General features: G+C 51.0%; 7 protein-coding genes across 7 annotated transcripts; 4 read left to right on the top strand and 3 right to left on the bottom strand.

Annotated features, from left to right (window-relative positions):
* Window positions 1-7,075: 7,075 nt before the first annotated feature.
* On the top strand, window positions 7,076-9,815 carry BGZ61DRAFT_375267 (glycoside hydrolase superfamily; the record flags this gene model as incomplete). Its single annotated transcript, XM_046242392.1, has 4 exons — window positions 7,076-7,201; window positions 7,356-8,331; window positions 8,388-9,058; window positions 9,114-9,815. 4 exons carry the CDS (start codon window positions 7,076-7,078, stop codon window positions 9,813-9,815), a joined length of 2,475 nt encoding a protein of 824 aa, XP_046093594.1.
* Window positions 9,816-10,033: 218 nt separating this feature from the next.
* BGZ61DRAFT_435987 (uncharacterized protein) lies at window positions 10,034-12,041 on the bottom strand. The gene is made up of 3 exons (XM_046244009.1): window positions 11,894-12,041; window positions 11,234-11,832; window positions 10,034-11,177 (listed from the first exon to the last, which is right to left on the bottom strand). Exons 1-3 carry the CDS (start codon window positions 11,923-11,925, stop codon window positions 10,219-10,221), a joined length of 1,590 nt encoding a protein of 529 aa, XP_046093593.1. The 5' UTR covers window positions 11,926-12,041; the 3' UTR covers window positions 10,034-10,218.
* Window positions 12,042-12,957: 916 nt separating this feature from the next.
* Window positions 12,958-16,011, top strand: BGZ61DRAFT_375288 (putative beta-galactosidase; the record flags this gene model as incomplete). Its single annotated transcript, XM_046242395.1, has 1 exon — window positions 12,958-16,011. One exon carries the CDS (start codon window positions 12,958-12,960, stop codon window positions 16,009-16,011), a length of 3,054 nt encoding a protein of 1,017 aa, XP_046093592.1.
* A 427-nt stretch (window positions 16,012-16,438) lies between these two features.
* Window positions 16,439-18,087, bottom strand: BGZ61DRAFT_375289 (general substrate transporter; the record flags this gene model as incomplete). The annotated part of the gene is made up of 3 exons (XM_046242396.1): window positions 16,439-17,321; window positions 17,382-17,643; window positions 17,712-18,087. 3 exons carry the CDS (start codon window positions 18,085-18,087, stop codon window positions 16,439-16,441), a joined length of 1,521 nt encoding a protein of 506 aa, XP_046093591.1.
* A 1,392-nt stretch (window positions 18,088-19,479) lies between these two features.
* BGZ61DRAFT_542038 (saponin hydrolase precursor) lies at window positions 19,480-21,255 on the top strand (the record flags this gene model as incomplete). Its single annotated transcript, XM_046255128.1, has 1 exon — window positions 19,480-21,255. The coding sequence occupies one exon, from the start codon at window positions 19,480-19,482 to the stop codon at window positions 21,253-21,255; it is 1,776 nt and encodes a 591-aa protein (XP_046093590.1).
* A 911-nt stretch (window positions 21,256-22,166) lies between these two features.
* On the top strand, window positions 22,167-22,816 carry BGZ61DRAFT_487676 (uncharacterized protein; the record flags this gene model as incomplete). Its single annotated transcript, XM_046250007.1, has 5 exons — window positions 22,167-22,179; window positions 22,292-22,390; window positions 22,505-22,553; window positions 22,618-22,638; window positions 22,696-22,816. The coding sequence occupies 5 exons, from the start codon at window positions 22,167-22,169 to the stop codon at window positions 22,814-22,816; spliced, it is 303 nt and encodes a 100-aa protein (XP_046093589.1).
* A 505-nt stretch (window positions 22,817-23,321) lies between these two features.
* On the bottom strand, window positions 23,322-24,308 carry BGZ61DRAFT_487675 (Alpha/Beta hydrolase protein; the record flags this gene model as incomplete). The annotated part of the gene is made up of 1 exon (XM_046250006.1): window positions 23,322-24,308. The coding sequence occupies one exon, from the start codon at window positions 24,306-24,308 to the stop codon at window positions 23,322-23,324; it is 987 nt and encodes a 328-aa protein (XP_046093588.1).
* Window positions 24,309-24,588: the final 280 nt, after the last annotated feature.

The following is a 24,588-nucleotide window of genomic DNA, read 5'->3' as shown; positions in this document are numbered from 1 at the left end:
CTGATGGGGGTGAATCCGGAGGCGTGGGGAGAACCTCAAACTTGGAGGTAGTATAGGTATCCTGCTCGGCGGGCTCTCGCGGGGAACTCGGTTGCCTATCGCCGTGCACAGCGGGCGTTATCGTAGAATTCGCGGGCCTATCACCGGCATTCTCCTGCTCTAAGCTACTAGAGCCTGGCAAAATCTCATCTGGTTCCTCATCAGGTAGTTGTGATGACCACGCTGGAGGCGGCTCTGTTGCTGCAAGCAGCTCTCGGATACGTTTCTCAATAGCTTCTAAGTCTTCCTTTAGTAAATCGTCCCGAAGGCTCTCTAAACGCCCGTCGAATAGCTGCTGTTCATTAAACGTTACATCCCGCGATGTGACTACTTCCTTTGATAGCGGATTCCAGATGCGGAAGGAATTGCTTGATGTATAACCGACTAGGAACCCGATCCAGGCTCGCGGAGCCTGCCTTTGGAGGCGGTTTCGTCGGAGTTGCGCATCTGCAGTCAGCGTGAAGGCTTTGCAGCCGTATGATCGCAGGTGAGATAGATCAGGTTTCGCCGTGTTGTCGGTACGGTATCGTAAATGAAACACTTCGTAGGGAGACTTCCAGCCCCGGCGAGCACTTGGCGAGCGGTTGTAAAGATAGGTAGCTGCCTTGACTGTCTCGGGCCAGAGGTATGCCGGGAGCTTGGCTGCTGCTCGCATTGCACGGCTTTTCTCAATAATGACTGCTGCAACGCGTTCCGCGCCCCCGTTCTGGGCTTGAGTATTCGGCGCAGAGGGCTCGCATCGGATCCCTATTGCTTCTATTTCGGCAGCCACTCGGCGGTGGGTTGTCGAGAGCTCGTTGTCACACTCGAAGACCTTGACTGTAGCGCCGTATTGTACCTCCATCATCTTAATGAATGTCGTAAGAGCGGCCCGAATCGTAGGCGTTGACCGGTCGGTAGCATAGTAGTCCCACGCATACCCGGAGGCCCGGTCTACCATGATCCATACGGATGTATAGCCTCCATAGCCGGTTTCCATCGGGTGGAAATCAAGGGCAATTCGCTCTCCAGGCGCCGCCCTTGCGTTGGCTTCTCGTGGAGCGCGGCGGACCACTCGGCGAGCCTTCGCCACACCGCAAGCGTCACAGTCGACTGTTGTGATCCTTTCAGGGCCTTGAGGGTCGCCTAGCTTCAGCCTGACGCCCCGAGCTGCGTTCGTAAGGTGCCTGAGGACATCTGGGCCCGGGTGGCCGAGTCGCTGGTGCCACGTATGCGAATCCCCTTGGAGGGGCCGGCGTTGGCTCCACGATGTGTACTTCCGAGTGCGGCGTGAAGGCGGCGTGCGGTCGACGAGTAGTGCCCGAGGCACTGGCGATTCGTCGTCGTCTGTAGCGATGTATTCGAGGACCTGTTGCCCATGGAGCTCTTCGATCTCTCCAAGGTGGCTGCCATCGGCCCTGCATAGGCAGTTGTTGCCTGGTCTTGTGTCCCACCAGAACCCCCGTTTCCTTAGCTGTGAAAAGGATACTAGATTCGAAGTGAGAGCTCTGTAGTATGCAATGTTGAATAGTCGGAGAGAGGTCGGCGAACCATCGGCGTTTCGTAGGGTTATCGTAGCATCACCGTAGCCGTCAATTGGGACTGGCTCCGTTCCTGACCACAGGAAGTCTCCTATCGGAGCGGCTCTGAGGTTGTGCATTCGTTTGGTATCTCTGAAGATGTGGATTGACGCCCCTGAGTCGAGGAGGTAACTCCGCCGTAGTGGATAGGTCTCGGCGACCATTAGGCATGCGTTCGCTCGTGCCTTTCCTCGACAGAAGCTTAGGATCTGGCGTCATTGCAAGTCGGTCAGGGTAAGCTGCCGAATTCGGTCTGCAACCCCATCGATATTGCTATCGATACGTTCCTTTACCATTGCTTCTGCAGCCTCGTTTGGTCTCCAGCCGCTATAGCGTAAGGCGGGGAAAGCGTAGTAGCACTTCGGGAGAGGGTGCCTGCGGCTTAGGCAGGCAGGGCATTTCATGTCTATAATATTAGTATCACTTCGTTCCCTTCTCTTTCCGCGGCCTCTCGCCGAGGACTCGCCGGCATGGCCCTGAGGAGCGTGGAATGCCCCGGGAGCAACCTTTCTGCGTTGCGGAAGGTCCGGGCTGTCTGCGATTACTCGGCGAATAGCTGCCGTTACTGCCTGGACTGAGAGGGTATTCTCGATCGCGTCGTCCGTCTTCGAGGCGTCATATGCGTTGATCCATGACTCAAGAGGGGTGCCTCTGAGGGCCCTGACTAGGTCCTTGAACCACTGGCTTGCCTCCGTTGCTTCTTGTAGCTTGACAGTCTGAGCCTCTTCGATTGCTATTTCCCAGAGAGCAAGCCACTCGCCTGTTGCCTTATATGTCGTTATGTGGTGTTGGAGTGGTTTTGCTAGGAGTTCGCGGAGGGTTCGGCGAGCCTTCTGGACCCTTTCATCGTAGGCATATGCAAACTTAGTTTGGAGGGCCTGTACCCAGTCGGCTAGGGAGTCGTCGGCTCGGCAGTTCTGTTGATAGAGAGGAACTGAGATGCTCTCTTTGATCCAGTCTTGGATGACGTCTAGGCTCTTCTTCGTCTCCTTATACTGCCTCTTGCGGTATTCGTAGTTGGCCCACATCGCGTTGTAGGTTGAGAGCCCTTTCTCTGTGAGGTCTGTCACATCTGACGCTCGAAGGGCCGAATCCTCGCCGATTGCTAGGCGAGGGTCCTCCGAATCGGTCTCCGTACCGGCGGCCGCGATGATCGTGTCGGTGGATGTGGAGCTAGGGATCAGAGACTCCGTAGTCGCGCTCGTAGCGGCCCCTTTTCGCTTGCGAAAGTCTGTAATTGCTGGAAGGGTCGGCTTCACAAGGTGTAGCTTGGGCTTGTTGGTCTTTTCCGGGTCGAGGTATTCCCAGAGGTCTTGGTTCAGGGCTTTCGTCTTGAGGGCTGAGGACCAAGGAATCCAGTCATCGCCTGTAACAAGCTTGATAGTCGTCATCGCGCCGAAATCTTCGGCGAATCGTCAGCGATCCGGGGGAGAGAGGTGTGCGAGTGGTAAGGGCGTGTAGCACGTATCTGACTGTTAATTGTTGGAATGCTTATGTGACGATTTGATGACCTTGAACATGTGTATTCTTCTTCCCTTTTGCTAAGGGACGGGCCTAGAGCCTGTCTTTTATACATGATGAAGACGGCTGCTGCCGGAGGCGGCAGTCCGTCGCCGCCGCACAGGGGCCGGGGTCCTGTGGGCCCCAGGGACCGGGATCGCGGTCACAGGGCCGGCGATGGAGGGCTCGTCGAGCCCTGCCCGAATAGGCCCATTATCCCTCACGTGACATCGTGGAGCCCTGATATTCCATGCCTCCAATTCAACAACTACAACCCTGCGCCCCCCTACTCACACGATCTGTCCTGCTGCCTGGCATGACTCATATCTCCACTCTACAGCTCTTGGCGCAGAGGGCTGAGCCGGGGCTGGTGCCAGGTGCAAGAACGAGACCGATCAGAACCGGTCCATAAGCAGATAAGATATCTCAATTCGAACGACAGCGACTGAAGGGTGGTAGATTTTGCCTTGTGAGGCCCGCTTGAGACAGCTTAGTCTACGGGTCACACTTGCTGTGGAGGGTCAAAAGTGGACCAAGGCAAGCTCAGAAAAACGGTAGCAATTGAAGGGATGACAATCCGCGGGTGTGAGACGGCTCTTGCCAAGAAACTATACACAAAGCGCGGCAGTGCTACTATTCAATCGCCAACCCCAAGGTTCTTGCAGCCGCTGGGCCTACTATGTCGCGTACGGCCGTTTTCATCCCTTTCGATAACGGGTGCCACATTGTCAATCAGCTTGCTGAGGGCGGCACATTTGGGGTCCGCTCCGAGCATCCCTCAACCTGTTCACTTTCGTGCTTACTTCTGTTCTTCTTCTTCTCCTTCGTCTTTTTCGTCGTCTTTTTCAGTCTCTACTGTACTGCGTCTTCTGTCTGTTGTAGAGTAGTACTGTGCTCAAAGCCGCCCTGCCGCTGCTGATAAGCGGGGTTACCAAACCAGCCCCCACCCCCCAACCGCAACTCAGCCCGTTGAACGATCAAATCACGCGGCTTCAAGGCCGTGAGAATGAGGACAATAAATGATTGGCTGGATAAAGTGTGGGTCTTCGACAGCAGGAGAACGAAGTGAAGCGTGGAAGGGCTTATATTTAAATATAATTATATTAATTATTATAATTTATTAATTATAATAATTTATTGTTAATAAAAGTATAATAGTATTTTATAAGTAATATTTTAATAAGATTTCTTTTTATTCTTTTTATATTAAATTAATTATAAAATATATAAATAAAGTTATAAATATTATTTTAACTAATTTATAACTTAATATTATTTTTAATTAGCGTAAAATTTTTATAAGTTTTTATTATATATTTTAACTAATAACGTACATGATAAGCTTGCGTGACAAACAAGCTTGCGTGACAAAAATACTAACCTTCAAAATTAAAACTTCAATAAAAATACAACAACACCTTAAATCAATTAAAACTAATTGCTATACTCTTCTCCAGAGGTCTCAATAACAGCCTGACAGGTCCTTGCATTATGACCGGCCTTTCCACAAGTTCCACAGCGCCTTTCCCTCGGCATCACCGACCTCGCTCGACCACTACTTCTCGACGATTCAGCTGCTACCTGTGCATCGACATCTCTCTGATCTATCTCACCCCTTCCCTCATCTACAGTCATCTTCCCTCTATTCTGTAGGCGGGTCCTTTTTGCTCTGCGCTGCTTGCTAAGAGTCTCATTTGCCTGTTGAAGGATCTGGTTCTCAGACTTTAATAATGCTATTTGATATATTATTGCTTTTGTTCCCTTAGAAAATGACTTAAGTGCCTCAAGGATAGATGCTGGAGAGCTGCTCTGATGCCTTCTTACTTGTCTTTTAAGGTATTTAGACTGCGAACTGGCCTTAAGTACTGTCTTTGGGGTCTTCGAGACCCAAGGGTCGGGGAGGCCGACCTCCTCTGCAGCCGGTGTTGGAGTCTGTAGCTGCACATCAAGCTTCGATATGACATTTTCTGGGTTCAAGGGAACAAGTCCGGCCCCTCGAAAACCTCCCTTAATATTACTCCTTGTTATAGCGGCTGCGTGGGTAGCATAGAAGGCTGGGAAGAACTCGGTCTTTGTAACGTGGGTTATAGAGCATCTGATTAATTGCTTAATTTCTCGACCATAGGCTGTTTTAAGCGGCCCAAAGCATCCGACATCAAGAGGCTGGAGTAGATGAGATGAATGAGGCGGCATACAAAGCGTAATAATGTCGTTCTCTTTATAATATTTCTCAAAGTTGACGGAGTGGTGACTTTCGTGCCCATCGAGGATTAGAAGACGATAGCGACCAGTCGATCGATCCTTTGTGTGCCGGTCAAAGTGCTTGAGCCACTCAAAACCTGTCTCATTGTTGGTCCAGCCATTTTGAGTCGTCACAATAGCCCAATCGCCCGGGAGGTTGCTTTCCTGATACCAGCTAGCGAGGTGATATTGGCCCGCAACCACGATGAACGGCTGGATCGCCCAGCCTTCTGCATTGATCGCCTGAATGACTATAACCCATTCCCGGTTTCCAGGCTGGACTGATTTCGGGTTTCCACGCCTATCTGTGCCTGTAACGACCATTCCGCTTGCGATGATGCCCATCATAAAGCCGGTCTCATCAAAGTTGTAGATATCGGCTAGGTCGATACCATATTTCGCAATTGTATTCTCCACGAGCTGGAACCAATTGCAAATAATAGTTGGATCTTCGCATTTAGCCCTCTGATAGTCGTATTTACGAAAAAAACGCATCTTGAGCTCTAGTTGTCGCCTGATAAAGTTAGAAGCCCAGCGCTTGCCGACGGGTGACGCGTCGCGGTCGGCGAGCAGTCGGTTGGCCATTTCTTCAACACCACGCAGTCGCGGGGGAAACCCTCGCGAATCCAGGTCGAGGATGAACTGAATAATGATCTGCTCTTCTAGATCGGACAGCTTGCGTGATTTGGGGATCCAATCGCGTCGGGATTGAATCCCCTTCTGCCGGCGCCATAGCATCATACGGCCAACTTTGTAGATCTCTGCAGCGCGTCGGAGCTTTAATTTTGGGTCATTTTGAAGGGCCTGAAGTGCAAGAAGGATTCTACCCTCAATATGAGGGTCAGACATATTTTGTGGTTGAGAATTAATTGATTAAATGGAGATAATGTAGGTGGAGGGATTTTTGTCACGCAAGCTTGTTTGTCACGCAAGCTTATCATGTACGTTATTTAAATTTCACTAAAACTTAAATAACTTTTTTAACTCTAATCTTACAAACTATACTAATCTAGTAATTAAGCATAGTTAGTTTAGTTAAGTGTGTATTTCCAGCTTATTACACTGTTATTAATTAGAGCCTAAGCCAGGCTATATTAGCCTAAGCTTCGCCCAAGCTATAGAGACTACGTATCTACTGGGGAATGTTAAAGGTGGCGGGAATTGTACATTTTCACCCCATGGATAGCTCTCAGCTGGTGGTGCCATTATCGACGTCGGAAAACGCTGCGGAATTGCACGACACTGCCCCATGGAGTAGCGTCTCAGCATTTATGCACAGCGTGCATAATCCTCGTGTAGTGACTGAGCCTGCCGCAACAGCGCTAACCTACTTTTACTCAGTCGAGCACTACGGGCGGTGGTAAATCATAGAACCCCTGCAATCAGTCCGGTGATGCAATTTACTGCAGGCCTTCCAATTCCGCCGAGTTTTCCGCGCTCCCACGGATCCGGTATTGCAAGGATCATAAAGACATTTCTACCTGTCAAGAACGTGTATGGGTCGGTTAAACACGAACCATGCAATCGGTTCCACGGGCGGATTGCCAACCGAATTGCCATTTTCCCAGCGCATACAGCGATGGCGGCGTTCAAAGCCTTGCAATTCGATGACCCATAGGCGGGCTGTGGCCAAGGAGATTTGATTAGACACAGCTATAGTATAAAAGTCGTCATGTTTGACTGGGACCAAGTTCCCAAATATCCCATCCCCATCAAGCTAAAAATCCCCGTTCAAGATGACGTTCCAAGATCTTGATAGCATCATTGCCCAGCTTACGCTCGCCGAGAAAGTTGGCCTTCTTTCTGGTGCTGGTGCTTGTAGTACCGCTTCATTGGAAAGGCTCAACATTCCCAGCCTTCAAGTAAGATCCTCCAACTGAAGCTCATTGGTAACCCGGCCTTTCTGAAACGTGCAAATAGACTTCCGATGGTCCCCATGGGCTGCGTGGAGGCGGCGGCCGCTTTTTCAACCCCGTGAGTAGTCTTACTTTACCGTATGGACACCAAACAGCTAAGATACCGAAGCCACCAGGATACCAGTTTCCATCAGCTACTGCGATGGGCGCAACATTTGACGTGGACCTACTCTATCGGATCGGGCAACTACTGGGCGATGAGGGCATACGCAAACGCGTGCATGTAGCTCTGGCCCCAACCGTTTGCATTCAACGTTCACCTCTAATCGGGAGAGGATTCGAGGCATTTGCAGAAGACCCAATTCTCAGCGGTACCTTGGCCGCAAACTATGTTAATGGCATCCAGGATCGCAATGTCGGGGCCTGTATCAAGCATTACATGGCGCACGATCAATCCACAAAAGCAACCGAAGATGACGTCCACATGACCCATCGCACACTGCGAGAGATACACCTCATGCCCTTTCAAGTCGCAATGACGAAGTCGAAGCCGTGGGCGATCATGACCGCTTACCAAATGGTCAATGGCCTTCACGTCAGCGAGGACCCATTTCTCATTCAGCAGGTTCTGAGACACGAATGGAAATTCGACGGCCTGGTCATGAGCGACTGGTGGGGAACTTATAGCACTTCAGAGGCCATCAATGCGGGCCTCGACTTGGAAATGCCTGGCCCTAGTATCTGGAGGGGGAAGCAGCTTATGGCGGCAGTGGAATGCCGCAAAGTATCAGTCCAGACCGTAGATGCGGCCGTCAAGAATTTGTTGAAACTCATACGCAGGACAAGGGCTTGGGAAAGTCGCGACAAAGGTGAGGATGGCAACACGGCGGAAAGTCGAGCACTACTGCGGAAGGTCACGGCAGATTCCATCGTCTTGCTCAAAAACCAGAGCAACGTGCTCCCATTGGAAAGAAAAGCAAGCGTTAAATGCGGACTAATCGGCGAGCATTTCTGGAACCCTGGCAATTGCGGTGGAGGAAGTTCTGAGGCAGTCCCGTTCTACATCAACACCCCCTTGGACGCATTCACCGAGATGCTGGGCGACGAAAACATCCGTTACGAGCAGGGGTGCTATAGTTCGTGACCACCTCCTCAGAAAATGCAAAGGGATGGTATTGCTAACTAGTAATAGCTCGAAGGTGGACGCCATTGATACAGTCGGGGCTCTATCTTCCTCATTCGCAAGAACCCGGACTTCTCCTTGAGTGGTTTCGTGATGACCCCTCGACCGTCCAGGGAGCCCCATCCCTGCATTCAACCACTACAAGAAACACTTCGATGTATTTCAGCCAAATGGCTTTCGAGAATGTGCCCGCCGCCCATTTCATTCGCATAACGTCAACGTTTATTCCCGAGAAAACCTGTCGCTATCGATTTGCGCTTAGTGTGTGCGGCAAGGCACGGCTGACTATCAACAACGAAGAGATAATTGAGCTCTGGAAAAGCCACCCAGAGAAAACGGACGACACGCCGTGCTTCAATAAACTTTCCATGGAAAGGTTTGCCGAATTGGACATTGAAGAGGGGCAACATTACGATCTTGTCATAGTCATGACAAATGTCCTTATTACTCCTAGTGGACCGCCATCCCCAGGCGGTGTTCGACTGGGCGGACAGGAACTACGAGATGAGGATCAAGCCATAACCGACGCGGTGAAATTGGCCCGAGAAGTCGACATACCCGTCATTCTGACTGGCCTCAGCTCAGACTATGAGTATGAGGCTTCCGACCGGAAAGACCTATTTCTTCCGGGGCAAGAGAACAGGATGATTGAGCTGGTCTGTCGAGCTAACCCAAATACTGTAAGCTCTCTGACGCTGACGCGGCCGCGAAGAGCGACATTACTAAAGCCTGCAGGTTGTTATTATCCAGGCTGGGATGCCTGTTCAGATGCCGTGGATTGACCATGCCAACACCCTTGTTCACGTCTGGCTGGGTGGTCAGGAGACGGGACATGGGATTACAGATGTTCTTTTTGGGGACGTCAACCCATCTGGCCGTCTTTCTGTGACGTTTCCCAAGCGTCTCGAAGACACACCAGCCTTTCTCAATTTTGGCAAGGTTGACCGGCAAATCGTGTATGGTGAAGGCGTCTTCGTCGGGTACCGATACTACGAAAAGATTGATCGCCCTCCTCTCTTCTACTTTGGATACGGCCTATCTTATACGAAGTTTGAGTACTCAAACCTGAGAGTGCCTGGCACTTTCATTGGGCAAGAAAACCATGTAATGGAAATCTGCGTCGACATCGCCAATACCGGCAGCTACGATGGCTCGGAAGTCGTCCAAGTCTACGTGTCCGACATAGAATGCTCTGTGCAAAGGCCACGGAAGGAACTGAAAGCATTCCAAAAAGTTCGTATTGCCAAGGGGGAAAAGCGGACATGCACTATCTCTCTTGATAAATATGCACTTTCTTTCTGGTCGGAGGAGTACTCTAAATGGAGAGCAGAAGCCGGAGATTACGCCATCATCATCGCCACTAGCGCCGACCCCAACGATGAAGTACTGCAAAAGACTTTTCGGCTCCAGGAGACATTCATGTGGGCAGGCCTTTAGGGTCTGATTAATTGAGGTTAGACCAAAACCATCCAAACTTGGCAATATGAAGGCAAACGAGTCAAAGGAGCGCTAGAAAAGCTCCGGCTGAGGGTAGCTGTGCATGGAGTCTGAACTACTGGGATGATATGACATGCCTAATTCTGAGAAATAAGTGCTTTCAGTGTCTTATCAAGCGATTCTATAACGAGCACACGACCAAGAGGAATCATATGAGACGGACTGTTGCACTTAAATTCTAGCTATTGTAGGTGGTCCTTGTAACCAGACCAGGGCTGTCCCGTTGGTTGTTTCTGAAACTCCTCTCGCAGCATGTGACGACGACAACTTCAAACAGACGCCATACCGATACAAAAGGTCCCAAATCGAGACTGGCTTGTCAATTTGCGCAGATTATGCGAAGCTATGGATCGATAAGGTATTTCAACTGGTGAAATGGCTTTGAATCTTCAGGGTCAGCCGCCACTTCCTCGTCCCTTTCGTCTATGGGCTGAGAGAACTCCAGCATAAATCGCAGCATCCACCTGTCTAGACGGAATGGACTGTGTCTGCTTTTCAAACATGCACTATGAAATGTTCGAAGTCTGCTGAACGAAGCAGACACGTTGGGCCAGTATGTGTGAAGGCGTGATATCATCTCAAAGTTCCGCTCAAGACGAACCTTGGCGAGCGCAATCTTGTTTTCGTCCACGCTGAATAGAAGGCTGTGTATCTGGACTGTTGAGGTCATGACAAGTACATGGCCTATGAGAGTGTATCGAAGGTCGATGCCGTGCTGCTCTCTCGCCTGGTAGATGAGCTCGCAAAGCGCTGCAGCATGGTGTTTGCATTTGTCGGCGTAGGTTTGTGCTGTATCAAGCGAGTAGCCTCCATTGGCGGCTTGACTGAAGTCAAGAAATTGGTAGAAGAGTAGCTGCGCTGCATGGTTGTAATTGATGTGAAGGGCTAAGAAGATACGCCCGAAGCCTTGTTCAGCCCAATATGACATATTGGCCTCTGTGTACTGCATCCGGGAGGGCAACTTAGACAACCATTCGTCGAGAGAGGCGGACAGGGATTCTATCAGACTCTCAACCGAGTCGATCTGCAAGCGCTCATCCACGATGATGGCATTCAGTTTGTAGATCTCGTAGAGAAGTTTGTTGAGCTTAACGAGACGAGCAAGTGCTGATAGCGAAGGCTTTGCAGTTTGGCTTAGCCGTCCGTCGTCTGATGGGTCTGTGATAAATTGTGTAGCTGGGCTCATCTCTGCAAATGTCCATTCATCCACAGGCAATGGATCGCTGTCTTGAGGATTAACCGCTCTGGGCAGGCAGAGGCTGCCCGAGTTCCACGTGTCGGTAGTAACTATTGACCACCAAACTGCCGAAGGATTCAGTTTTATCACTGAAGTTCAAGGATACGTACTCTCTACTTACCTCTTCGGTTAATTTCCTGTTCAAGAGGAGTTTTGGTCAAGGCGTTTGGCAGATCTAATAGCAAGGCCATCCGAGCAGCGATAGCAAAGTAGACGCACTCTGTCCGGGACTCCCCTTCAACAACGAAATTCAAGCCCAGTAACATGCAAGCCTGGATTGTCGTCAAAGACACGACGTGCAGGTCCAGTACTCTCTCCGCTTCTTTCACGTAGGGTCTGCCACGCTCCCAGGGGTCAATGTTGCTTAGACTCGGGTGCCGCGAAAAGCGAGCAGAAAGGCCAATGACTCCATAAAAGAGTATCGGGGGAACTGTCCCATTTCTGACATCTGCCATGAAAGAAGGCTCATGGAACAGACTTGGAAAACCACCCTGGATATACTGAAAGTATAGCCTAACCAGCTCTTCTGACAAGTCTTGACTTAAAGGCCCAGTTGATGCAGAACCTAGGTTAGTGTCAATCCGGTGGTGCTTGAGCAGTCCATAGGCCTTGTCCGACTCGGCATCAAGTTTGGGGCTCATTGAGCATTCAAGTTTTCTTTTGATGCAAAATTTGCAACTTGTTCCTCGACGGGGACGTTCACATCTCTTCCGGCGCTCGCTGCCATCCACGCCATGTCAGCGCACTGGCTTGGGAATGTACTCTTCTGGGGAGAACTCACCGGCAAGCGAGACAAGCTGACAAGGGCCTCATGATTGTTTGATCTACCACGCGGCAGGCCCGGGAGCTAATTGTCTCCACCTGAGGACATATGGTGACTGGCAAACACGGCAAGTTCTGTTCATCTGTGCTTGGTTGCTTGGTTGTTGGCAGATCAGTGCGGGGACTGGACTCCTCTGGCCATCTGTATTTGCGGGGATGAGTTATTCCGGTGGGATTGTCACCACGTGATTCTGTTTCCTTGGTAATGGCACTCCCAAGTTCGTCCTCAAGCAGTCTAGGTCATTGTTTGATGAGGTACCCTGTATGTTGCGTGGGCATGTATTAAATCTTTAGCTTTCCTTGGTAACATTTCATTATAAACACGCTGAATGCACTGAATGTCTGAACATGATAGCCCTTCATGGTTACAACATCCCACATCAGTGGCCGTGAGGCTCGCTGGCAAGAAGCGGGTTTGCCTGATGCTTCCGACTGCGGCACGCGCACTGCTCTACACGAATAAGACCGCAGACGACTCTAACTCGGATTGGACGCCAGAATATTCATCGTAAGGGCTCGTCGCTGTCAGCTCCGCAATACGTGAATACGCGACTCCGCAATGACGTCTCCGCAATATAATCCTTGTCGTAGTCAGGTGTAGTGCCGTTTTCAATTCCGACAGTTTACCGCCGAGCCAGCGAGCCAATCATCTAGATTCTGCGTGAGGGGTCGTGCGGTTAAAAGCCTTCCAGGCCATAGTCTACCAAGTGAGGACCGGGGTCACATCGCCAAGTGCAACACGCGGAAGCAGTGTAACCGAGATAAGGCCTATAATGATGGATATTGTATTCCATGGGCCACAGCCGTGGAAATTGGAATTTGCCTTGATTTTGGTGCGCTGCGAGGCGGCTTTGCAACTATAAGAACTTCAACTGCCCGGCCTTTCGGCGTGAGTACGCCTAAGTCGTACGTCAGAACACCTTGCAGTCCTGCGTTCTCGGACCTCAGAAAGCTTACACCTTCTTATCGTTTGTTTATGTATTTGTGGCACCAATCTCTCATACTCCTTTACATTCCGTAGTAATGTCGTTTCCCAGGAGCCAGCCAGATTGGAATAATCGTGAGGTTATCCATCGGAACACATTGCCAGCGAGAGCCCATTTCTTCTCCTACTCCACCGAAGAAGCGGCATTGACGTTTGAACGCCAACTGAGTGAGTGGCGTTCGCTCAATGGTACATGGAAATTTCGGCACGACCAGTCGCCTTTCGAGGCCCCAGAATGGGTAGACCAAGATCCTGCACTCTGGAGCGACATCGCCGTACCTGGCATGTGGCAACTCCAGGGATATGGGAGGCCGCTTTATTCCAACGTCAACTATCCTTTCCCAGTTGACCCTCCAAATGTTCCACATCTCAATGAGACTGGCTCTTACTGGCGTCAATTCGATCTTCCACCAGAATGGACCAGTCATCAGGTTCGGCTTCGGTTTGAAGGCGTCGACAGTGCGTTTCACGTCTGGGTCAACGGGCAGCAGGTCGGCTATAGCCAGGGAAGCCGCAATGCCAGCGAGTTTGATATCACGGCATACTTGAAGGCCTCTCAAAACACCTTGGCCGTCCGCGTCTACGAGTTCTGCGACGGATCATACCTCGAGCGACAAGACCAATGGCTACTCTCCGGTATATTCAGAGACGTCTATCTCGTCTCATTCCCCCGAGACTGCATCGTCGATTTCAGCTCCATTCCAGAACTAGACGACGCATTTTCCACCGCTACCCTACGTACGAGCGTGAAGGTACAAGGGCAAGCGACCGGCACTATTATCCTCAAGCTCCGCGGTCCAGATGGATCCTTAGTCAGAAAGGATAATATTGAAGCGTCTGGGACAAGCACAATTCATGTGTCGGGGACAGCTCTCAGGCTTTGGTCCGCTGAGGATCCAGCTCTGTACACTCTCACTCTATCCTTCAACGGTCGCGTAATTCCCCAACGCGTAGGATTTCGCCGCTCTGAACTGAAGGACGGCAACATGCTCATCAACGGGAAGCCTGTGATTTTCTACGGCGTCAACAGGCACGAGCATCATCCGCGATTTGGCAGGGCCGTTCCCTACGAATCCATGCGAGCAGATCTGCTCTTGATGAAGAGGAGCAACATCAATGCCGTCCGCTGTTCGCATCAGCCAAATGATCCGCGCTTGTACGAGGTATGCGATGAATTGGGTCTTTACGTCATGGCCGAAGCAGACCTTGAAACACATGGATTCTTGACTATTGAGAGAAACAACATTTCAGCCAAGGAGGCTTTGTCCATGACACGTACCCAAGTCATGATCCGGGCCTTTGCACTCTCGGCAAAATGGGCGTCTGACAACCCTGATTGGCGCGAGGCTTACCTCGATCGCGCTTTGCATCTCGTCGAGCGATTCAAGAACTTCTCTTCCATTGTCATGTGGTCTCTGGGCAATGAGGCATCGTACGGCCGAAACCTCGCCGACATGTACCACTGGGTCAAGAAAGCAGATTCAACACGCCCGGTGCATTACGAAGGCGACCGACAGGCGGTGACAGCAGACTTGTACAGTGTCATGTACACGCCGGTTGATGAACTGCGCAAACTTGCTTCCGAAAGGATAGACAAGCCATTAATTCAATGCGAGTTCGGCCATGCCATGGGAAATGGACCAGGCGGCTTATCCGACTACATTGAGGCTTATAGGGCTGAGAAGCAGCTACAGGGGGGCTTTATTTGGGAATGGTGCAACCATGGCCTCCTAAAGAAAGAAGGCGACTTGGAATACTACGCCTATGGTGGAGACTTTGGAGACTACCCCAACGATGGCGACTTTGTCCTGGATGGCCTTACCTGGTCCAATCATACTGAAGGGCCCGGTCTGACGGAGTACAAGAAGGTCATTGAGCCCGTCACAGTCAAGCTAGTTGGCCAGCAACTCGAGATCACCAATCACTATGACTTCAGTGATTTGAGCCATCTGTCGGCGATGTGGCACGTCGTGAAAGAGTCTGGCAACAGTGAGCCCACCATCTTACAGCTGCCTGTGGTCAGGGCAGGGCAGTCCAAGCTCATCGACGTCCCTTTGCCTCTAGATCAGTACACCGAGCCCTCATGGCTGGAGATCAGCCTGCGCCTCAGAAACAACACGGCGTGGGCGGCGAAGGGTCATGAAGTTGCCTGGAGTCAGGTTCCCCTGTACAAAAACGACCAAGTTCTTCGCCTCGGGCCGGTGCTTTCAGCAGAGCAGGGAGAAGCTACCATTCGAGAACTGCCTGGGCGGCTGCTGATAGAATTCCCATCGTCCAAGTCTTGCTTCATCTTCGACTTGGTACGTGGGGGCTTACAGTGGTCTAGAGAAGCAGAAACCATCGTGAACAGAGGGCCCGAACTTGGCATATACCGCGCTCTAACACAGAATGACCTTGGAGCACGTGGTAACGGAGGCGAGTGGAAGAAGCTTTTCCTCATGGCAACAAAGATGCACATCAAAAAGGCTGAATGGAGAGTCGTCGAGGATGGAGCTGTGAGCTTGAATGTGTCGGTCAGGGTGGCACCTCCAGTTCTCGAGTGGGCATGCGATGCAACCATGAGCTTCCACGTCACGGCGAACGGCCTAACAATCCATACAAAAGGGAGCTTCTCTGGAGCACACCCTGAATTCATTCCCCGTATTGGTCTCACGCTGGCGCTGCCAAAAGACTACAGCCAGGCAACCTGGTTCGGACGGGGTCCTGGCGAGTCGTACCGTGATAAAAAGGACTCGGCTCGATTCGGCACATGGAATGCTTCCTTGGACCAGCTACAGACAGTTTACGAGTGGCCACAAGAGAATGGGAACCGGACTGACGTGTTTTGGGCTCGATTTCGATCCGCTCAGAGTGGAACATGCCTCGAGGCGCGCATGCAGACGCCATTCAGCTTCTCTCTGAGAAGGCATACAACGGAGGATTTAGACCAGGCAAGACATCCGCATGAGCTATTGGAAGCTAAGGATAACATATTGAACCTTGACTATGTTCAGCATGGCTTGGGGTCTGGCAGTTGTGGACCGCCGCCCTTTGAGCAGTATCGTTTATCTTCGACACCCTTTGAGTTTACCACTTCTCTCCAGCTAGTATAGTCAATAAGAACAGCGGTTAGAAGTTTAAACCTAGTATTTTTATTAATGATCAAGTTTTATTGTGATTGGGAGAGCGGCAGACAAGCACTTAAAACTTAACTGATGCCCAGTCACAGCGGATATGACGAATAAATGTACATACAGAGAAGTTTACAGGAGTATATAAATGGCACATTTGGTAACGCCGTACGAGGTTCGAAATATTGCTAGTCACCAAGGCAGGCAGCCTGCGCCAGGCCATAATACTGAAAAACTGTAGTATTCCTACTCTTCTTGGACCACTAAGTAAGACAAGGGCTGCGAGTATGAAGTACTTGAAGATCATGGCACTGCCGACAAAATGCACTTGTATCCACATTTGAGAATAGAAAATCCCCGACCTGTCGCAACACAGGTCTCAACCAGCAACATCTGTTGTAAAAACATGTCAAACCCGTTCTTTCTCGATTGCGGCAGCCTTGGAACTGACAACTTCCACGGCAGCCTTGTCGCCTTCCATAACAAGCGCCATTTCCTCCAGGCTGGGTCCTTGTGTTTCTGGGAAGAAGAAGTAGACGATAGTAGTCTCAATGACCAACCATACAACATAGGCGAGAAAGAACTTCCACCCAATGTTTTCCATTCCAATGGGATTGATAAATTGGTTGAAGACAGAAGCGAGTCGCACAGACATTTGCATGACAGCGATGCCTTTGGACCGTAGAATGAATGGAAAGATTTCGCCAATATAGAGATATTGGAAGGGCTGCATGAGGTTGTAACTGGCATTGAACAGGAATATCAGCGCAACGACTGCAATGGCGGCGGATTTGTTGCTGCCATCTTCAGCATATACACCAGAACAAGCTGTATAGCAGGCGAAGAGGGTTGTCATGCCGATATATGCGGACATCAGTTGCCTGCGGCGCAACACCCAGCCAGCCATCCAACTAGAACACAACGCAGTAACCAGGTTCCAACAGTTGATCCCCACGTTGAGCTGGTTCTGTGTGGACCGAGCCGTGATGCCAACTAGAGCAAGGATCTTTGCCAGGTAGTAGCTGATCAGCCCGTTTCCAGACCATTGAGTAAAGAAACCAACACAGATGGCGACGAATACTCGGTGTCGGTTGGCTTTGGTGCTGACAAGATCTTTCCAGGGATTGGTAGAGGCTTCCTTTTCTTTTCGCAAAGTCTCTCGGATCTGAAAGAACTCTGCGGCAACGAAGTTCGACGATTCGTCACCTTCAGCATGATACTTGATCAGGATCTGAAGAGCTTCGTCGTGACGGTCCTTGGAGATAAGCCAACGGGGAGATTCTGGGACGAACCTTGGCAAATGTTAGCACTTGAGGGTACTTACGTCAAGAATTGCACACATAGCGACTTACCAGATGAAAGCGATCGTAAATAATGACGGAAGAATTTGAAGCAGAGTGGGAAGCCTCCAACTCCAATGGGTCGTCCAATTGTAGGTGCCAAGTGTGACTCCCGCAGCGAGGATAGAGCCAGCATACCAAGTACCTTGGAAACAGCCAACAATAGTAGATCGTTCTTTGGGATAGGCAAGTTCGACAACAAGCTGTGCAGCGCCAGCAAGGGAGAGGGGGGATCCAAGACCCATGATGATACGGGAGGCGATAAACATGCCGACTGATTCGAGTTAGCGAGAGATACGGAAGACAAGAGTTGTCCAACTCGACACCTACCATTGACGGCACAGGTTTGAAGAACCACCCCAATGGCGACGATGACGGAGCCCAGAATAACACAAAACCTGCGACCATATCGGTCGTTGAAAAAGGGCATATATAGGACGCCGAAGGCGGTACCGATGGCCAGAGACGATGTCATGACACCAAGGGTTGCACCGTGTGGGTTTCCATAGTGCTCATTCCACAGGTCAACCGCTTGCAAACCGTTCAAAACGCTCCCGTCATAACCGGTGGTCATCTCGACGCCCAGAGCCGCTGGGATGAGCAACAAGTAAAGCCTGAGCAGGTTGGGTTTCTTGTACCATGGCGTTAAGTCTTCGCCAAGCAGCCGCTTGACTTCAGAGGCTGCAGCGACGTCGCCGGCATTGTTATGCTTGGACATGGCCAGATTTTATATGGCACGCAAGGGAGATGGAGTTGAGAAATAGAGAACCGATGAGTTTGAGAAGAAAAAAGAAGTCTGGGGAAGTTGGTTGCTGAATCCGGGGTAAGTCGGGTGATGCACGATAATATATATATCCCGATAATCAACACGGAGATCCCAGTCCATGCCACTCTGTGGGGCTCATGCACGAATTGTCCTTTCTAGCACTCGGAATATGGGGTAAAGAGGCCCGATGAGCCTAGCCCTGTATTAACCCCTACATAAAATGCTCTAGAAAACAACCTAAGCCATCGTGATCGACTCTAGCGAATGAGCGGACTCGGCTAATTTGGGTAAGCTAGTTTATGGGCAAGCCAGGGTTTTCCGCCGTTCTCCGACAGACTGCAATGATCTGGAATCATCTGATTGTCTCCCGCACTCCCAACAGCCAGTGGCGTCAGTTGAACCGCACCAGTCAATACCTCGGCCGCTCAGTCAGGGGTGCCAAATATTCGAGGGCAGGCTTGTTTTCAGGCTTCTTGCTATTCCAACTTGAGAGACCCATAGTGCCGGCTGCTCGGGTTCACCGGCACCCCGGATTTTGTTAATTGGCCTCGACTCTTAAGAACGCGAGCGGGGAAGCCGTCGGAAAACGAGGCGGAGAATCCATGTCTGTTCCCTGTGTCCACGAGGTTCCAGGCCCACCATGTGGCTGTCCACCGTATAGAATACGAGTATCCGGTTAATTAGCAAGGGCTCGGAGAAAGCGCGTGACAGAACCACCAAGTAGTTGGAGTCGAACGACCGGCGGACTGAGGGTCGCTCAGCCTGCGTGAGACGCTTCGATCTTCTTTAATTGCACCACGGGACTACTATCCCGCACCAATGCTTATTTTCTCCTGCGTCTGTATTCCTATACATCACAGTGTACAGCCCCGACCTCGGCAAGTTGGGCAAGCGTAGTGAAGCTGCTCGTATCCGCTCCAGTCACCCAGCGAGCCAAATGATACCACAACCGGACGAATTATAGCCAGTCTCAAATACAAGGATTTCATGTTAGCCTGAAATAAGAAATATGAGAGAATGAATAACTAAGTCGAGTGCTTAATCGGGTCGGAGTTGTGTATAAATAGGACGGCGATGCGCGTTGCAACATCATAGAACCTTGCACAGCACCAGTCCTCACAGCACCAATCGCACAATATAAACTGTCGATAGCTCTTCCAATTCCCCGTCTCATCCCATTTACGCTTGAAAATGTACCATCCCAGTCTAGCAAGCCTCGTGGCTGCTTCGCTCTGGATTACTGGGACAGCGGCAGGCAGCTCCGGTGGACAAGGATTTTGTAAGCTCCCAGGAGCGTCTCTTTTTCCTCCTCCGCCTCGGCCAGAGCCGATTTCGATTGTCGAAATGCCCTTGCCGCCATCCATCAGTGATGACCACGTTGGTGCTTGCACGAAGAAGCTCAACCCTCGAGGAACGGGCTGTATCAAAATTGTTTTGACTGGAGACGATTCACTGCCGCTGGGAGGCACCTTCACTCCGGATGGCAAAGCCCTCGTCGCCACCGTCAACTACACTGGCGCCCCGGCTGAACCTCACCCCGCGAGCATCTATACCGGTGTACAGACCATTCTGATCAAAACAGACAACACTTTGTTTCCGAACGGCGACCCTTGGAAGTGCATTACGTGTGGCGTGCCGGCAGAGAACCAAGTCGGCACTGATCGAGCGCTGCAAGACTATCCCCGAGTCTTCAAGGATGGGAAGAGGATTCTCGTGGGCACCAACATTATCCATACTGGCGGCTACCCAGTCACTAGCAACCTAGTCAAGCCCAAGAACACCTTCATCTACCCCATACGCTGGCCTGTAACCGCTGACGATTCGGGCCCGTCCGGCTCTATGCGCGAGCTACGCCTACATCCCGACGACACTCACCTGTCTTGGAACAGTTTCGCTGGCAGTGACCAAAACGGTTTCTATGGCCGGCTCGAATTCAATCCTGCCCCGACTACAGGAGTTCCGCTGGCCCCACGATACGATCTCTCAAGTGTCAACCTCATCCGCGCGGCGAATGGCAAGCGGCTTCTCAGTCTGGAAGACGGCAAAGCGAAACTCAACTTCTCGGCCATCGAAGTTGGAGAGCTGCGCGGCTTCAGCGGCAGTGGTAACGAGCTGATCTACATCGGCTATCCTTGGGAGGCATGCAACTTCGATGGCTTTGCCGTCAATATCCAAACAGGCGCTATTCGCCGTCTGACTGCGCACCCAGAGTACGTAGATCCTATGGATATCTCAGCCGACGACAAGTGGACTGCTGCATTGGACACGCGTATTTCTGATAGAGATATGTTCATGGCGGGCATGCGCAGCATTCCGCCGCTGAGCGACATGATGACGAGTTCTGTCTGCTCTTCGGTCCGCAACAACGGGTTCCGGCGCTTCTTCCAACCGATCCTGATTGACAAGTACGGCGATCGTGGCGATTACTTCGGCCAGCAAATCAACGCAGCAGGCGACGGCAGTAACGGAGCCATCAATGACCCTAACTGGAACGCCAGAGCCGACCCGCATTTCTCTCTCGATGGTACAAGACTTATGTACTACCAAACTCTTGTCAAGACTCCCGCGTGTGGAGGTGCGAATCCGCTCCCGTGCCCAGTATCAAACGCACCCGATGGCCGCACCACCCGCTTCATGATGGCCACATTTACCAGCCGCACTCCGTACCCAGTGCCCAAGTTCGAGATGGGCCCTGATGTAATCCCCTGGGCAACACCATACACCCCAGGCATGAATATACCTGCACGCGGCGGCTTTGCCCCCGGTAACTACACATACACTGGCAAATATTGCGGCAAGGCGAGCATTGCCCTTTTTGCTCCGGCTGGTTCCAATAGTCCCAACCGGGTAAGAGTCGAATTTAACAACTTGTCTGATGATGGAGAGACGATACTCAACGGATACGAGGATATCACATTTTCGTCGCTAAGCACGTGGATGGTTGTAAATGACTGGTATTCGGACATTGTGCAGACGGGCAAGATCAATGGCACTAAGAAGACCGGCCCGGGTGGCTTCCACATCGTGATGGACGTTACAAAGAACGATTTTAACGCTACTGGCACCATGACGACCACGTTGAATGGGAAGGAATATCTTCAGCCAGCTAACTTTACCTAAAGGTTAAGCAATTGGTTCACAGCTTCACCTCATTTAAGCGTTTGTTCCAAAATCCATGGATGTTGGGGCACCAAATTTTACTAGCAGGCAGGGAATGGATTTTGAGGCCCGAAGCCACTAGATGGGGTCTGCAGTGAAGCACGATAAGCCGGAGTGGAAGGGTGGGAGTCACGTCACTTCCTGGGGACGGTGTTTCTTTAGGGTGCGTTCAAGTGTTATTTAACAGGTCAATGTATCACTTCGCCATACATCGTCAAAACAGAGGTGTTTAACCAAATTGTGTTAATTGAATGTCTCTTGAAGGTGTAGGGAGTAGCTTTCACAAAGGAGCCACTGATGTGGTAGCAGCAATCCTCAAATGGAAGAAAAGACTGCAAAAACCACCCTCTATTGGGACAGCAAGCACGAAATTCCTTGCTATCTCCATGGAGCGGTTCTCTGCCACAAAAAATCAAACACATAGGGGGTTAAAATCAGGACGGAGAACTTGGTAGTTGTGGAGTCTCTGCCCAGAGGTTAGGAAGTGCTTCGCGGGGGGAAACGAAGACAAGGGGGTCATGGGACTGTGCGTTCTAATTGTTATCTCGGCTGGTAGTATCCAGTATCACTGTTTGTGAGTATGTCGAGCTATAACTATCGGATCGTTGACTTCGTCGGCAGGGTAGGCTATGATGAGCCTCAGTAGGGCGAGGTCTACAACCAAATCAGTACTATACACTGTACAACTTGTAATAATGGGTCTGATTCCTTTTGCAGGTAGGATAAGTCAGTCTACCTATAGCAGGCCCGGCTAGTCTTGTAACTAGAGTTACTAAAGAGGTAGGTTCTATATAGAGGACCCGTGTTATATATCTAGGATAAGTTAAGTGATTACCGTATCCTCTATAGGGCCGCTGATAAATGGATTCATAATGTCTGCAGTCGGTACTTGCAGGACTTGATTTAGAATACAGCTTTCTACTGCTGTAAACAGAGCTTACAGTGGTGTAAAGTGCTTGCCTGCTCTCTACTGGAGCTGCCGACACATTGCCTTCAGGGGCGACCTCGAACGTAAAACTACAAACTGGCTGCCAGAAGGGATGGCTTTTAGTCGATGCATGGGGAGCTATCCAACCAGGGGTGATCGAATTATATTGTAAGCTCCTAATTTGACCAACCATTCATTTCTCATACGCTTCTTTAAAGTCGGCACAAATTAACACCATTTCCTGATCGTAGCTTTAATCCGGCTGCACTGATTTGAGGTTAGCGCCCGAAATCTCTGCGGTCGAGAGGATGTTAATTCTCGTCCTCCGTACGTAAGGATTCCTGGTGATGATAGTATGAGCATTAGTCGTGGTTTAAAGGTACATTGCCTTTTAGCTTAGTTCAGGGCTCCGTCGGGTAAGCAAGGACACCATCGATTCATCTTCCCCTCGACTACAGACAAGCCTGATCTAGTTTCCTGGTCTATCTTGCCGGATACTCCATGGGTGTCAGTAAGAGGTGGGCAGATGGCAATATCGGCCTTGGGTTCAAAGTCGACAATACCAGGAGCATCAGGTTGAATTTTCAGAGCTAGAAGGGGGTAAGTCTGGCTAGAACCCAAAAGTAAGGCTTCCACGATGCCCCTTCCAACCCTCAAAGTATTGTACGATAGTAGGACTATAGGAGGCCGTGCCCACTAAGTATAGGGGCCGTGCCCACATGGGAGGCTTACAACGGGGTACAACAGTAAAAACTCAATCCTGTACGATGATCCCATCTCATCCTATTAGCAGCAATGCTTTCCACGATAAGCGTTCGAGGGCTTGAGTCACTTGAGTTTGGCAATTTAACTGTCGGGCCGCTATACTCTATGGAGCGTAGAGTCTGGGGTTTCCTACAGATTGCCAAGACGCTACCGATGACGAATGTGTCGAATTATTACGATAATCCTCGGGCCCTGGCTGCCTGAGGCCACAACCGCGAGACCCGCGGCTGTGGGCTACGTTCAACATCAATCTATCCGAGGTTTCGTCATACAGGGTCATCATCCAACAAATGCCTATAATGATTTCATAAGATTTTATAAGCTAAATTATAGTTTATTTACTCGAATAAATACCAATCCGACTGAGTGCGCTGAGACGGCTCTCATAGGATATCTTATACCAACTTGTAGTGGTAACACCCTCAAATCCATGAGGAAGACCAGGCCACAGGTGAAACTCAACCTCGACATGATCCTTAGCCAAGCGGGCAGCATATGCAATATCCTCGTCTCTGAACAGGTCCAGCGTTCCAACATCAATATACGTGGGTGGAAGGCCCCGCAGGCTCTTTGCTCGCGCTGGGGCGGCGTATGGCGAGATCTCGGCGTTGGGCTTTGCGCGGTTATCTTCGCCGACGTACGCATTCCAGGCGAGGATGTTGTCGTTCGACCGCCAGGACAAGAACTCAAGCATGGGATCATTTGCAGGGAGCTCGGTGCGATCATCCAGCATGGGGTAGATGAGGATCTGTTTCGCCAGGGGCGGGCTCAGCTGGCGGTCTCGGGCGATGAGAGCTGTACCAGCAGCAACGCCGCCGCCCGCGCTGTCTCCCTGGAGGGCTATCTTGGTGGGGTCGACGTTGAGCTCCTTGGAGTGCTCGGATACGTACTGGAGTGCGGCGTAGCAGTCTTCCGCCGCGCAGGGGGCCGGGTTCTCAGGGGCCAGGCGGTAGCTCACGGCAAAGTAGGGAAGGTTGGTATCGTCAGCGAGGCGGGCAATCTGAGGAGCGTAGATCTTGACGTTACACGCGACAAGGCCACCGCCGTGGGCGTAGATAACAGCCGGTGTAGGGCTTATGGAGGCCGAGGCCTTGTCGGGAGCGAAGCGCGTGACTTGGATCTCGACTCCATCGTAGCTGCGGAGCGTGAAGATAGTTTCCTTGATGCTGGATGGGTAGGGGGACGCGCCTAGGATCTGAACCATGATGGGATTGATAAACTCGCGGATTTCAAGGGCAGTCTTGAAAAGGGGCGGTTTGGCGCCTGTTCGAGTTGGCTCGATGGCCTTGAGATATTCGGGATCGAATCTGAAGGCAGTCATGTTGAGTGTGGTGTCGTTTGGAACTTGAGATTTGGAGCGATGGGAGAGTGAAGAGAGGGCTTGATGTGATGAGCGAGAAGATGCCAACCCTTTATGGAAACTCCAACTTTATTTGTTCCTTTATTACTCATCCCGTCTCATTAACGCTGTCTAATGGGGAAAGCTAAAAGTGCAGCTGACACCCTCCGCCTAGGCTGCGAAAAGGAGCTCGGAGAAAGAAAGCAACATTCTGCTTGCACGGCATCACGACAAGAAGGTGTGAAGTCTGGGCTTCTCTCAT

The sequence above is a fragment of the Ilyonectria robusta genome, assembly GCF_021365365.1.
Source record: "Ilyonectria robusta strain PMI_751 chromosome Unknown BGZ61scaffold_87, whole genome shotgun sequence".
NCBI lineage: Eukaryota > Fungi > Ascomycota > Sordariomycetes > Hypocreales > Nectriaceae > Ilyonectria > Ilyonectria robusta.
The sequence above is the reverse complement of the archived record's forward strand: the minus strand, read 5'-3'. Positions and strand labels throughout refer to the sequence as shown.

Excerpts from the sequence above, each read along its gene's own strand:
- BGZ61DRAFT_435987 (XM_046244009.1), bottom strand. The coding sequence starts at position 11,925 with ATGAGGCCCTTGTCAGCTTGTCTCGCTTGCCG. Across the intron at positions 11,833-11,893 it reads TCAGCTTGTCTCGCTTGCCG|CGAGCGCCGGAAGAGATGTG; the intron begins GTGAGTTCTCCC and ends CGTGGATGGCAG. Across the intron at positions 11,178-11,233 it reads ACAGGAAATTAACCGAAGAG|TTTGGTGGTCAATAGTTACT; the intron begins GTAAGTAGAGAG and ends ATCCTTCGGCAG.